The sequence below is a fragment of the Nyctereutes procyonoides genome, unplaced genomic scaffold (genome assembly GCF_905146905.1).
Source record: "Nyctereutes procyonoides isolate TBG_1078 unplaced genomic scaffold, NYPRO_anot_genome, whole genome shotgun sequence".
Classification (NCBI taxonomy): Eukaryota; Metazoa; Chordata; class Mammalia; order Carnivora; family Canidae; genus Nyctereutes; species Nyctereutes procyonoides.
Window position 1 is genome coordinate 49,737,063 of NW_026575051.1, and position 12,834 is coordinate 49,749,896.

Below are 12,834 nucleotides of genomic sequence, written 5' to 3' on the forward strand. Positions count from 1 at the left end.
CAGAATCATAAAATATTTGGCTCCTTGTTAAAATTTCTTTAAAGGTTTGATGGGTGAGGATGCTGGTTAAAACTGGTGGTGGATTTTAATGATCCCTGCTGCTCTTTTCTCCCATCAAGGACAATCAAGGACTTATAAAAAGTATGAGCTTTGCAACACAACTACTTTAGGCTGAACTACTCTCAGCATCTAGGGCAATTACAGTGTGAGAATCCCTAGGAACTTACTGTAAACAAACAAGCAAGTGTTCCTCAACCTTTTTTTGTACTTGGCACCATGACTTAACATTACTATTTTCTTCCATTTTCCTATTTGAGATTTTTATGAAGTGATTACATGTGATAACAATAAAATTTCTCTTTAAGTATGTAATAGAGAGCAAAAACACATTCATGACTTGAAATAAAAGCTGAAATCTATAATGCTAAATCCTAATGGAAAGGTCAAGCATTAGCATCCACACTTGAACATCTCATGCTCTGAGATAATTAGAAAAGTCTCTGAACACTGACTAGGTCCCTTTTGGTGGAGTGACACACATTATCAACAAGCAGCAATGCTATGAAAGAGTTCTATTTTTCCTTAGTCTACGGTTATTTTCTGTGCCAATTTTATTTTACTATTAATGTGTTGAGACCAGTATCACTTTCAGCTAGGCAATCAAATTATTTGGGAATGATAGCCCCCCCCCCTTTTTTTTTTAAAGTAATGGTAGACATCTACTTACTGGAAACTTTCTAACAATAGATTTTGAGGAAGCTAAAAATGACACAGTTTAGTACAAACTGTCTTTTACCTTTATTGCTTGTATACACAGGAATACATTATAAAACTCAGTGGGAGGAGGAAAAAAATAACAGAAGAAAAAGTCACCTGCTTTAGCATTTTTAAGAATAGTTTTGATAACTTCTTAGGTCAACTTGCTTATCTGAAACAGAGCAAAACTACAATACAATCATGATATAATTCTAATAATCACAGCAATTATGCTTTCATTTTTAATTTTCTCTTCATAAAACATTAATGCTATAAAAATGAGGTTGATGACATCATTGTTTAAAAGACACCTTGTACTGGTACCAAAATGTGATTTATTTTAATACCAACTGAAAAAATAGAGCTTATATAGTCTATTATTTCAATGAAGTTCTTTAATTACTTTTATTTTCAAAGTTGGTAGCAAAGTTATTGTTAACAATATAAATTTTCTCTTTATAAGTGTCGAAATTCCCTTAAAACTGTTGAAAGGCAGCAGGCATTCTAGGATGGGCTTGCAAGGAAAATCAATTATTCCAATGTTGATAAATAGTATACTTGATGAATTTTATATTGACTTCTTTAGTTTCCTTACTAACTTCTCCTGATTTGCCAGGTTTTTTAACCCTTTTGGTTTCATAAAAGGAATCTAAGCCCAAGCCTTTTGGCTGGAGCAATTATTTCCATTTTCCACTATTTCTCTTTATTTTTTCAAATATACACTAAAACAATCCAATAATCATTGCAGGAAGGAATGATCATTTAAGCTGGATCGTGTTCATTTACCTTTTAATTTCATTTAAGAGATATTAATATCAGAGTCATAAAATCTTTACAGTTTCAACACACATACACGCAATCACAAATTAAAAATCTTTATATCTTAAAAAAAGGGTTCCATTTTGTTCAATGTATCATAGTCAAATTTTAGTCCAATGAAATATGGTTTTATTACATACAGCAGCCGCCACTTACCTTTAAATATTTTATGGGTGGAACTAAGCTCAGCATTGACTGCAGGATGCTGGCTCAGAGCCCTTACCTGCAACTGTCCCTAAAGATTCTGCATTTCTATAATGTACCACCAATTATTCTAGATTTATAATACCCTGTCTTCAACTTGGCATATACCATCTTTTGGAAAAAAAATTGTTTTCTGAGATGAGATACAAGAACAAAATCATTCTTGAGGTTCCACCTCGAAAAAAAGACGATGTTTGCACATAGCAGCTAGTTTGATAACCCCTGTTTTTGTTAGGCTAGCCTTCACACAATGAGCATGCATGTACAGCCATGGTTCACTGCATCTGTTTTGAAGTTGAGAACTGCTGCTTATTCAAGTCACAGATGCCCCCATGTTATGTAAGGAGACAGTTGAATTGTATGTCCACCATGAAAAGAAGAAAATAAACGATGAAACAAAAATGCAGCAAATATAGGCAGTTGGCATTCAGAACACGCCCAAAGCTAACACTCATGAATTGTCATTATAAGGGCTTTTCTTTCCTTAAAAAAAAAAAAAAAAAGAAGTCTGTCTTTGCATATTTTAAAATTTAAAGGTCCCAGAGAATCATGAAGTGCCTTGTCGTTTTTGCTGCTGACTTCTGATGACTTCTAGTTGTTTCTTGCATTGCTGGTAGTAAGTGGAAAGGCTTTTGTTTTCATCTAAAAGCTTTTTATGTTCCTGTACCAGACGAGATGTATTTTGCTGGTCCTTTTCATCCTGGTCCAGTTCTGCAACTAGTTCTTGCCTAAAAACAAATACCACATAACAAAATATTGTACATCTTCTACATGATAAAAAATCCATACTTAGTAACTGATGAGCTTGGCTTGTTAGGGCTTTCTGTATTGACTGTTACACATTTTAGGTACACTACTCAAATATAATTGTAGGCTAGAATGGAAACTATTACCCACTCTTCTGGTATACCCACACGAACACCACACCACAGTCCTTTTGTAAGTAACTGCACTTAGATAATTAATGAACGCAGATAAAATGGCATAACAAAAGTTTCAAAACATTTTACTTGGTATCCCCTTTGTGTAAGAAGAAGAAAAAAGGCTGGGGAAGGGCTCTAGGCACAGGAAAATAACATGTTTTATCATTCACATTCCACTTTTACACTTGTGAACTTTTATTTATGTTTGAAGTTACAGTCTTATTTAACTACAGTACAAAGTGGGGGCTCATAGAACATTGGCAAGCTAATTAAAATAGATGCTATAAAAAATAGATGCTATCAACTTAAATCTATTTCCTACTTTAAAAGTGAGAACAATACAAAGTACAAATTTCGAATGAGTTACTTTTACAAACATTTTCAGGAAAGACCATTAGAGACTTTTACAGCCTGATAAACTTTTTAAAGACCCCTTTATTTGGGAGATGTTCAATTTTAACTCCTAAAGTGAAGTTATAAGTGATTAATTAATGATATAAATGAATAACTAATGAAGAGCCTCCAGATGATTTTCTTGTAGTGTTTCTCAAAGTATTTAAATAAAATTGATTAAAATTGTCATAGTTTTCGCATTCCCTCAATCTATCATTTCTTTTCCTAGCACAGAACCAACTCCTCGTTCAAATGAATAAAATAGGAAAAAAGTATAGACTAAGTATGTAAAGTAAGAGGTTTTTTTTTAAAAAACATAAAGTGTCAACAGTTCTACAATTAGCTCCACAATTTGCAGACTCAAATATTTATTTCCTATAGAGCCTTTAAGGTAGAGTTGAAATCATTTAACAATAAGTTGTGATAGAGCTATTTTTTCTTTTTTTTTGAAGTACAAACGGAAACTTTTCACAAATTACTTCAGGAAGCAAGAAATTTTCACTTATTTAGATTAAAATCAATAGAGGGAATCCTTTACCATGCCATGATTTTTTCCTATAGCACTTCATTTCAGTTCCCTCTAAAATGAGGATCATGCAAAAACTGAAGTTTTTGTTTGGTTTTTTAAGAATTTCAAATAAAGGAGCATGAAAATTGATTTTCTTAAAAAAGGGAGGAGAGGAAGGCAGACTCTATAACTCTCAGAAAAACATATGCATGAGTATAAAACACCTTATAAAAACACTCATGGGTATAAAATAAAGTAATCCTACTCTCCTAAACATATACCTGGAAAGACTATATCAATAAAACATTTCTAAGATAAAGTACAGTTGAACATTAGTAAATCAAATTATTTTACCTATGTCTAAGGAAACAATAAATCATTATAACTATAAATCTAACCAGCTTCTGGTTTCAAAATTCTTAGAACATGAAATACCAGTTTATTTTCCTTAGTTTTAATATAATATATACAGCCAATGGGTTGAGTTTTAAATGAAAAACAGCCGAAAGTTCCTTCAAACTTAAAAGATGAACACATATAAAACCTCCAAATTGGAAATACAGTTGACCCTACAATGAGATGGGTCTCAACTAAATGGATCCACTTATACATGGATTTTTGTTCAGTACTGTAAATGTATTTTCTTTTCCTTATGACTTCCTTAATAAAAGTTTTTCTCTAGCTTACTTTAAGAATACAGTATATAATACATAAACATATAAAATAGGTGTTAATTGACTGCTGATGTCATTGGTAAGGATTCTAGTCAACAGTAGGCCATTAGCATTTTTGGGGAGTCAAAAGTTACACGTGGATTTTTGAATGAGTGGGGGTTCAGCACCCCAACACCCAAGCCGTTCAACGGGCATCTGCATGCTTAATGATTAGTTCTAAAAATTATCAAGCTTTCATGTCTTCCAACAAGATTTCATCTTAACATATTTTAAACTCAAAATACTAATGTGTTTATTCACAAAAGATAACTTACTTTCTCTGTAATAACAAAGCAATTTCTGTTTGAACTTTCATATATTCTTGTGCCATTTTACAATGCTGTTCAAACACTGCCATAGATTCTTTGGAGTTTGGGCACGGTGCTAGAGGCTGAAAATAAATCAGGACTGTTAAAACATAATTAAATCAAATCTTAATATCAAGCTGAAAGTTAAGACAGTGACTGTGACATGTTTTTATAGCACTAAAGCAATGGTCTTTTAAAAGTAAGTGTTAGACCATGGCCTAGAAAATTTCAGTGTTCTTTTGTCAGAACTTAAATTCACACTTGCTGTCTTAACACTTTTGTTACACTTTTGTTTTGCTGTCTTAACACTTTTGTTACAGAGAATCATGACTATAGAGTATTACTCGCCTCTGGTTTTACATTTCAGGTTGTCAAACCATATTATACCATAAGAAGTTTATGGCTTTCATACTCATGAGGAGACACTGACGTGTATTACATATGTTTTCAGTCACTATGAACATGAGACATTGACAGTGTATCATGAAATCTATTAAGTACAAATGAGCTTATGCAAATTTTATATTAGAGTACTAAAATTGAAGATCAAAAATGCTATTCTTGGCATTTTCTTTCTTTCCTTTTTTTTTTTAGAGAGCAAGAGAGAGAACCTCAAGAGGCTCCATACCCAGCACAGAGTCTGATGTGGAGCTTGATCTTACAACCTTCTGATCATGACCCAAGCCAAAATCAAGAGTTAGTTAGATGCTTAACTGACTGGGTCACCCAGGCATCTCCTATTTCTTGCCATTCTTTTTTTTTTTTTTTTTTTAAAGATTTTTTATTTATTCATGAGAGACACAGAGAAAGAGGCAGAGAAGCAGGGTCCATGCAGGGAGCCTGACTTGGGACTTGATCCTGGATCTCCAGGATCATGCCCCGGGCTGAAGGTGGCGCTAAACCACTGAGCTACCAGGGCTGCCCTATTTCTTGCCATTCTTAAACAAAGATATGGAAGTATTTTAAGACAATTAAATATCTTAAGAACTTATGATTTTGCCAACTCCAGATTTGATTAATTTAACTGAATGAATCATTTTAACTTGATTTTAGAAAGTTTAAGTAGGCCAACTAAAAGCATAAGTAAGTGAATATATGATGACAGATATAAACACAACTGTCAGCTTTCTAGATAACTTCTCTAAACTTTCTAAGGAAATAGTAAACAGTCACTGAGAAGGTAATTCTTTACCTGTAGTTGGTGATCCAGTGTAAGATAAGCCATTGGGATAGAGTTATCTGATCCATTGGTATCTGGAATTCAAGTATGTATTTTATTTATTTTCTATCAAAAATAATTATAAGGACAAAGCAAGAAAGCATGCATGAGATATTGGCATTTTTTTTTCTTAAAATAAGTAATACATAAAAGTTATTACTACTGGTAATGAAGAAAGTCTATTCTGAATTCTAAAGGTAAAAGAGAACATCCATTTACCAGATAATCAAAATGCAACCATACTCTGATACAATTTAAGCTGGCTATAAATTGTGTAACATTAAAGCTTATAAGCCCTTGTTCAATTAAAAACAAAAACATCTACCCCTGAGACTAATTACTACATTATATGTTAACCAACTTTAATTTAAACAAAATCTTAAAGGAAAATAAAAAAAAACAGTGGTATGGGACCTTTATACTTTATATTCAGTCTTCACTGACCCTACCTAATCAAACCTCATAGCTCTCTTTCCTTAATCATGCTGTGTACTATAAGGCTGTGTCAATTCCCTGAATACTAGTGTTCTTTTTTTTTTTTTTAGGATTTATTTATTTATTTATTGAGAGAGAGAGAGAGAGAGAGAGAGAGAGAGAGAGAGGGGCAGAGACATAGGCAGAGGGAGAAGCAGGCTCCATGCAGGGAGCCTGACGTGGGACTTGATTCCGGGTCTCCAGGATCACACCCCAGGCTGCAGGCGGTGCTAAACCGCTGAGCCACCGGGGCTGCCCTGAATACTAGTGTTCTTTAATGAAAAAAGCGGGAAAACAAGAGACACATTCTCTTCCAGTAGATTATCTTCTATTTATACAGATTCTAGCATGAACCCCCTCCCACCTCTCATAATAAGAATCACTGTAGAAAATGGAAGATGTTTTTGATGGGAGTATGAACAGTATGGAATTATAGCTCAATGTCATGCACAAAACAGCTGAATGGGTTAAATCCAACAACCAGTCGATTTTACCCAAGTATTTTGAACAGACAGCTTTTGTTTGTATTTCAAAAGAGGTAAACTGTCATAACAACTTGCATGAGTCACATGGGATTAACATTTATGCCTCCAGAAGCAGGCAGGATAACTGTGAAGTAATAGGAACTTTTTTATTTCAGAAGTAGCTGCTTTCCCACTGTTAGGAGAGAGTAAATGAGTTAAACAAGTGAACTGTTCAGCCCTTTCCCTGACAAGTAACTCCTTGAAAGAGTGGTGCAGATAAAGACAAGGTCGGGCTGACAGCAACGCACTGCATGCAATGCAATAAAAAACTAGGACAGTCTGATGGTTCAGTTAACTTCAATAATTTATTGACTGATATTCTAGTTTTCTTTTTCAAAGCCATTGTGAATGTGCTTACAAGTAACTCCAAAAGCTAAGCTAAATCAAATGAAGTGAGATAATGCATGTAAGAAATACCATGCAATGCTAACCTATATGGTAAGCACTCAACATATAGTGGTTATTATTACTGTTATTGCTGTTGTTATTGATAATAAATGGAGAATTAGGAAGGAAGAGTAATTTTATATACTCAAGTTTGTATTTCAGATTGAAAAAACATTCAGTAATGTTTACTAAATACTGGACAGCAATAAAGAAAGAGTAACAGTGTATTGCCTAGTAGAGTCTTATCTGCCCAAAAATCATATACTAACTGAAATGGCTGAACAAGAAATACACTTAACTTGTTATTTCTCTGACCAACTCTTTCCCCACCCACATCAACAGTTTCAAACTATGTAATCTCTAACAAGATTACAACTAATTAAAGATTATTTGCCCCTGACTTTATAGGAAAAATTAGTCTCTTGAACTCTTTCAATGTTTCTATTCCTATTACTCTTTCTTAAATCTTTCATACTTGATATATCTTATTAAATAAATACTCTGTGTCTGATGTGTATTTTAAAATTAAGTATACCAGTGTTTCACAGTACTAAGGGAATGGAAAAAAAAATTCAAGGATTGTGCTATTAACTATTAAAACACTCAGCTTTGTGCTGAAAATTTAGTAGTGTCTCAAATTTATTAAATAAAGTATGATGATTTTTTAAAAAATTTTTAATGTGCCAGTATTATGACTCTAAGATTGCAAGCAGTGGGCCATGTATTATACTTCCATCTTTGCAAATAAGAAAAATTCCTCAGTGGGTTTTTCCCCCTCTGTGGCTCCCTCTACTGTGTCTAGTCATTTCTCTCACTAACTGCTCTTGGGTGTACATGTCTTTCTCTATATCTAATATATTATAAATAGAAATCCAAGAGCACTCAGTATGTGTTATGATTATTAAATTGATATGCTTTTTAATTTTTTCCAAAAATGCATAAAATCCCTCCTCTTTAAAAAAAAACCACCTAATTAATTAGGTTATTTAAACCTATGTATGTACTTCTAATTTTTTCCTGAATCAGGGGGACTTCAAAGAAAGTCTTCACCAATATGGCTTCCCTGTAATTTACTGATTAGCTTGATTATCAATACTTTTCTCAGAAACTGTGAAAAGCTGAACTTCATTAAATAAAAGCTTAAACCAGTATCAACTTCTAAAATTACATACAAAATTATCTAAAAATGATAACCACAAACTTGCCATATTTCAAGGCAAAGCCAAAATCTAGGTCAATTTTGGACCTTCGCATGATTTCTAGCTATTGGTATTTTAGGTCACAGAAAAGAAAAACATGAGATTGGGGTTGAAAGGCTGGAAGAACAGATGAAAGTGAGAGAGGCATAGAAGAATTTTTATTTTACTTTCATGAATTTAGTCATGTTGACTGGTATGGCCAGATTAGTCTAGGCTGAAGTCAGGAGGCCTTGCCAAGGTGAGCACTAGGTCTTGTCAAATGTTGTAATGTCAGGACAACCCTCACCAGGAGGTTGAAGAACCAAAAAGAAATAATATTACCTGAATGTTAATGATCAAATTGGTCGAGAGCATTTCCCTATCTACCTCTGAGGAGAGGCACATAGTGATGAATTCTGCACATGTGCTGAGGAGTGAATGATCTGGACAATCCTAGGTTGGGCTATGCTAGGGGTTAAACACAGAGGAGTTTTTGCCACTACTAAATTTAAACTTACTAAAACTAGAGAGTACACCCCTGGCTAAACATAGTTTTATCTTACATGAAACAGAAAAGCTACTCGGTTAATTTTTTAAATTAAATTGTGAACTTCACTAAATCATGCCAAAAATCTATAAATACTTATAAGTAGTGTTTTAGCTTATAAAAGCAGAAAGCTGACTTTTTAATTTCAATTTAATTGCCACTATTAATAACATAGTTGATCTTACATAAAATCCCAAATGGTTTAATTTTCCAAGGTTTAAGGGATCATCTTTCCCTCTCTGACATAATAAAATATAAATAATAAATTTTCATAGAATGATACTACTGAGTATTTATCAGGGAATTCTCTTAATGCTAAGGAAAAGTTAATTTTACCATGGCACATAATTTCCTGCTTGCCCATAATAAAAGTATTCCATCATTAGATTTTAATACTAGTATTTTGACCAGTTAGTCATTCATATTAGGGAGTTTTAATTAACTCTTAACAGGCTTTTTAAAAGGTCTAGTTAACAGAAATTTTGTAACTGAAATCAAGTCCTCCCTACCATTTAAAAATGATTCAAAAAGTCAATGGTCAGAAAATTTTTTTCTCACTGACGTACATGGTATCTTTTATGTTTAAAACAAAAGACTAAGATGAAGATGATTATTTTTATCATTCTGCTGATTTTAGTTATTTAAAAGATAATGGACTTTACTACTATCATCCAGTAGGATGGATCAAAAATAGGAAAATCACGGACTTAAGTATCCGGAATATAGTATCTTCCTCTCTGTAGTGACCCCAAACCAAAACATCTTCAATATACATTTTTTAGTATCCAGGGAAAAAAAATGCAGAAGGCAAGACAATTTATCTCAGTACTTAAAAACTCATCTTTAAGTTTATTGCTAAATATTTGATTTTATTAATATGAAAATCTAAACTACTGTAAAATGCCTGGCTTTATGAAGATCAGAATCATGACATAAATAAATAAAAACAAATATGATGAATTCAACTTCTTAAGTATAATGAAGAAATACATTGGTCACCTGTGGAATCATCAGGAGTCCAGGGATGACTTCGAGTTGGCTTTTCTGAGGTTGGTCCTGAGGTAGTGATCATTCTGACGCTAGGACTGGATGACCTACTGCTTACCTATAGGAAGAAGTGACAGAAGGAACAAAATATGATTTATATGTGGAAAAAAAAGGACAAGAAAAAAATTTTTATTATAAAGCAAAGGATAGACTTCCATTTCTATCATGAGGTCCTCAAATACTCTTGCAAAAAATAAATCCTCTAAGATTTTACACACACACACATGTATATACATAACATATAAAATTTATATGCACTCATGTATGATATCTCTTAAAATTGATGAGTCTTCAAAAAAGTAAGAGAAATGCTCTGAGACCAGAAATAAAGCAGGATCAGGAGTCCGGTAAGTATTTAAAGCTGTTAGCCCCGGGAATTTCAATTGAATACCAATGATGTAGAGCTTTTGTATTGACTACCTTCTACACTCACAGGAATAGGCATTATGTCTTGGGCCTTTCTAGGAAGGGAGTAAGATTGGAGAACTACTGTGCTTAAAGCTAAAACCCAAGAAAAGCTTCAGTCTTGGGGAAAGAGTAAACTAAGAAGAAAGATCTATCCTACAAAAGCAGAGAGCAAATAAATTTGTCTGTGTTGGGAGTGGCTCTGGATGGAGGGGAGAAAATGTATCCAATGTGAATTCACAAACTATTTCCATAATTTGTGGATGCTATAAATCCCAACCACAACCAAACCCAAGCAGATAAAATAATAGAAAAACTACAATAATGAATTAAACATGGGTCATTTGTAGTCAAGTTCTAGAAAACAAAGACAAATAGAAGATAGCAGAGACCAGCCTCTGAGACAGATTATTTACAAACCATACCAGTGAGATTCTCAATAACAAAAAGGAAACTAGAAGAGTGTGGAATATCTTCAATAGCTACCAACGTAAAATTGTTTAGCCAACAAAAATGTAAAGAATGAGGTCAAAATAACATTCTTAAACAAGCAAAAATGGACTCTATTATCCGTAGGCTCTTATCATAACAATTTCTAAACCATGTACTTCAGGGATAAGAGAAATTTTTCCCTGACAGAAAGGCAAGTTGCTATCAGGAATACTGGTAAACATAAGGATGAATCTATACACAGAAAATATTAAACATTGGAAATATGACTAATTTACAAAATTACCAAGCAAACAAACAAATAAGACAGTACTAAAACCTGAATAAAACAGTATAAGCAAGAGAAGCACTGATTTAAAAATCCTTTTATTGGGGATCCCTGGGTGGCTCAGCGGTTTGGCGCCTGCCTTTGGCCCAGGGCGCGATCTTGAAGTCCCGGGATTGAGTCCCGTGTTGGGCTCCTGGCATGGAGCCTGCTTCTCCCTCCTCCTGTGTCTCTGCCTCTCTCTCTCTGTCTATCATAAATAAATAAATCTTTAGGGATCCCTGGGTGGCGCAGTGGTTTGGCGCCTGCCTTTGGCCCAGGGCGCGATCCTGGAGACCCGGGATCGAATCCCACATCTGGCTCCCGGTGCATGGAGCCTGCTTCTCCCTCTGCCTATGTCTCTGCACCTCTCTCTCTCTCTGTGACTATCATAAATAAATAAAAAAAAATTAAAAAAAAATCCTTATATTGAGGATAAGGTAAAGCTATTAACGTTAGGTTGAGTATGAGTGTTAGAATTCCACAGGTAGTTACTAAAGTAATAATATATGGGACTCCCAAATTACAAAGACAAGTAACGGAATGAGAAATATATTTGTTCAATTTAAAGGAAAACAAAAAGGAGCCAAAAAGGGAAGTAAGAGAAAGCATTAAATAGAAGGAGCAAATTTATCAGTAACCGTAATATAAATGGATTAAAATCTTCAGTTATTTAAAAAAATCAAACTTTCGGGCTGGATTAAATGCTCTTTATAAGAGATATATCGGGGAATCCCTGGGTGGCTCAGTGGTTTGGCGTCTGCCTTCGGTCCAGGCATGATCCTGGAGTCCTGGGAGTGAGTCCCACATCGGGCTCCCTGCATGGAGCCTGCTTCTGTCTCTGCCTCTCTCTTTGTGTCTATCGTGAATAAATAAATAAAATCTTTTTTTTTCTTTTAAAAAAAGAGATATATGCAATTCACAGAGTAGAGAAAACAGGAAGTTAAAGGATGAAAAAAGATAATCAGGCAAACCTACCCAAGAAAAGTTATGTAGCTAAATTAATGAGAGAGAATACATCTGAGGGTTTAAAAAAATTACTAGACAAAGAAATAAAATGATTAGTGAGTCAATTCATCATATAACAATTCAAAATTTATATGCTCTACCTATTATAAGATATACCATATCCATACATAGCTTCCAAATAGACACAGTAATAAAACTGAAGAAGGGACATATTCACCACAGTGAGATATTTGAACACTCCTCTGCAAACCATTTATAAAAGCAGACCAAAAAACAAAGTACAACATCAGTAAAACCTGAACTCCATAAAAAACAAGCTTGATCTAATCATATAAATGAATCCTGTATCGAAAAACTAGAGAATATGCATTCTTTCTGAGCACCACGGAATATTTATGAAAACGAGTCATGTACTAAGCTGTAAGGCAAATTTCAAAATTCCAAATTTTTAGGTGAAGTAAACTAGAAGCAGTGACAATTTATAAACTAGGGATTTAATTTACAAACTTAATATTAGAAAAAGAACAAAGTCATCAACCTTCCCTCAAAAGTTACAAAACAAGAATGAGAGAATATAATTTGGTGCTTAGTAAATTAAAACAAAAAATCTGGGGATCCCTGGGTGGCTCAGCAGTTTAGCTCCTGCTTTTGGCCCAGGACGTGATCCTGGAGTCCCAGGATCGAGTTCCACATCGGGCTCCCTGCG

The 12,834-nt window shown here is 33.9% G+C and overlaps 1 protein-coding gene across 2 annotated transcripts in view; it reads right to left on the bottom strand.

The window, feature by feature from the left end:
* Positions 1-774: 774 nt before the first annotated feature.
* Positions 775-12,834, bottom strand: part of MAP3K7 (mitogen-activated protein kinase kinase kinase 7) — a 72,012-nt gene continuing 59,952 nt past the window's right edge. For both annotated transcript variants that reach the window (XM_055330356.1, XM_055330355.1), the window contains 4 exons: positions 9,953-10,058; positions 5,817-5,878; positions 4,592-4,707; positions 775-2,507 (listed from right to left, as the gene is read on the bottom strand). In XM_055330356.1, coding sequence (XP_055186331.1) covers positions 2,327-2,507; positions 4,592-4,707; positions 5,817-5,878; positions 9,953-10,058 — 465 coding nt within the window. In that variant the 3' untranslated portion in view covers positions 775-2,326. The remainder of the gene's footprint in view (positions 2,508-4,591; positions 4,708-5,816; positions 5,879-9,952; positions 10,059-12,834) is intronic.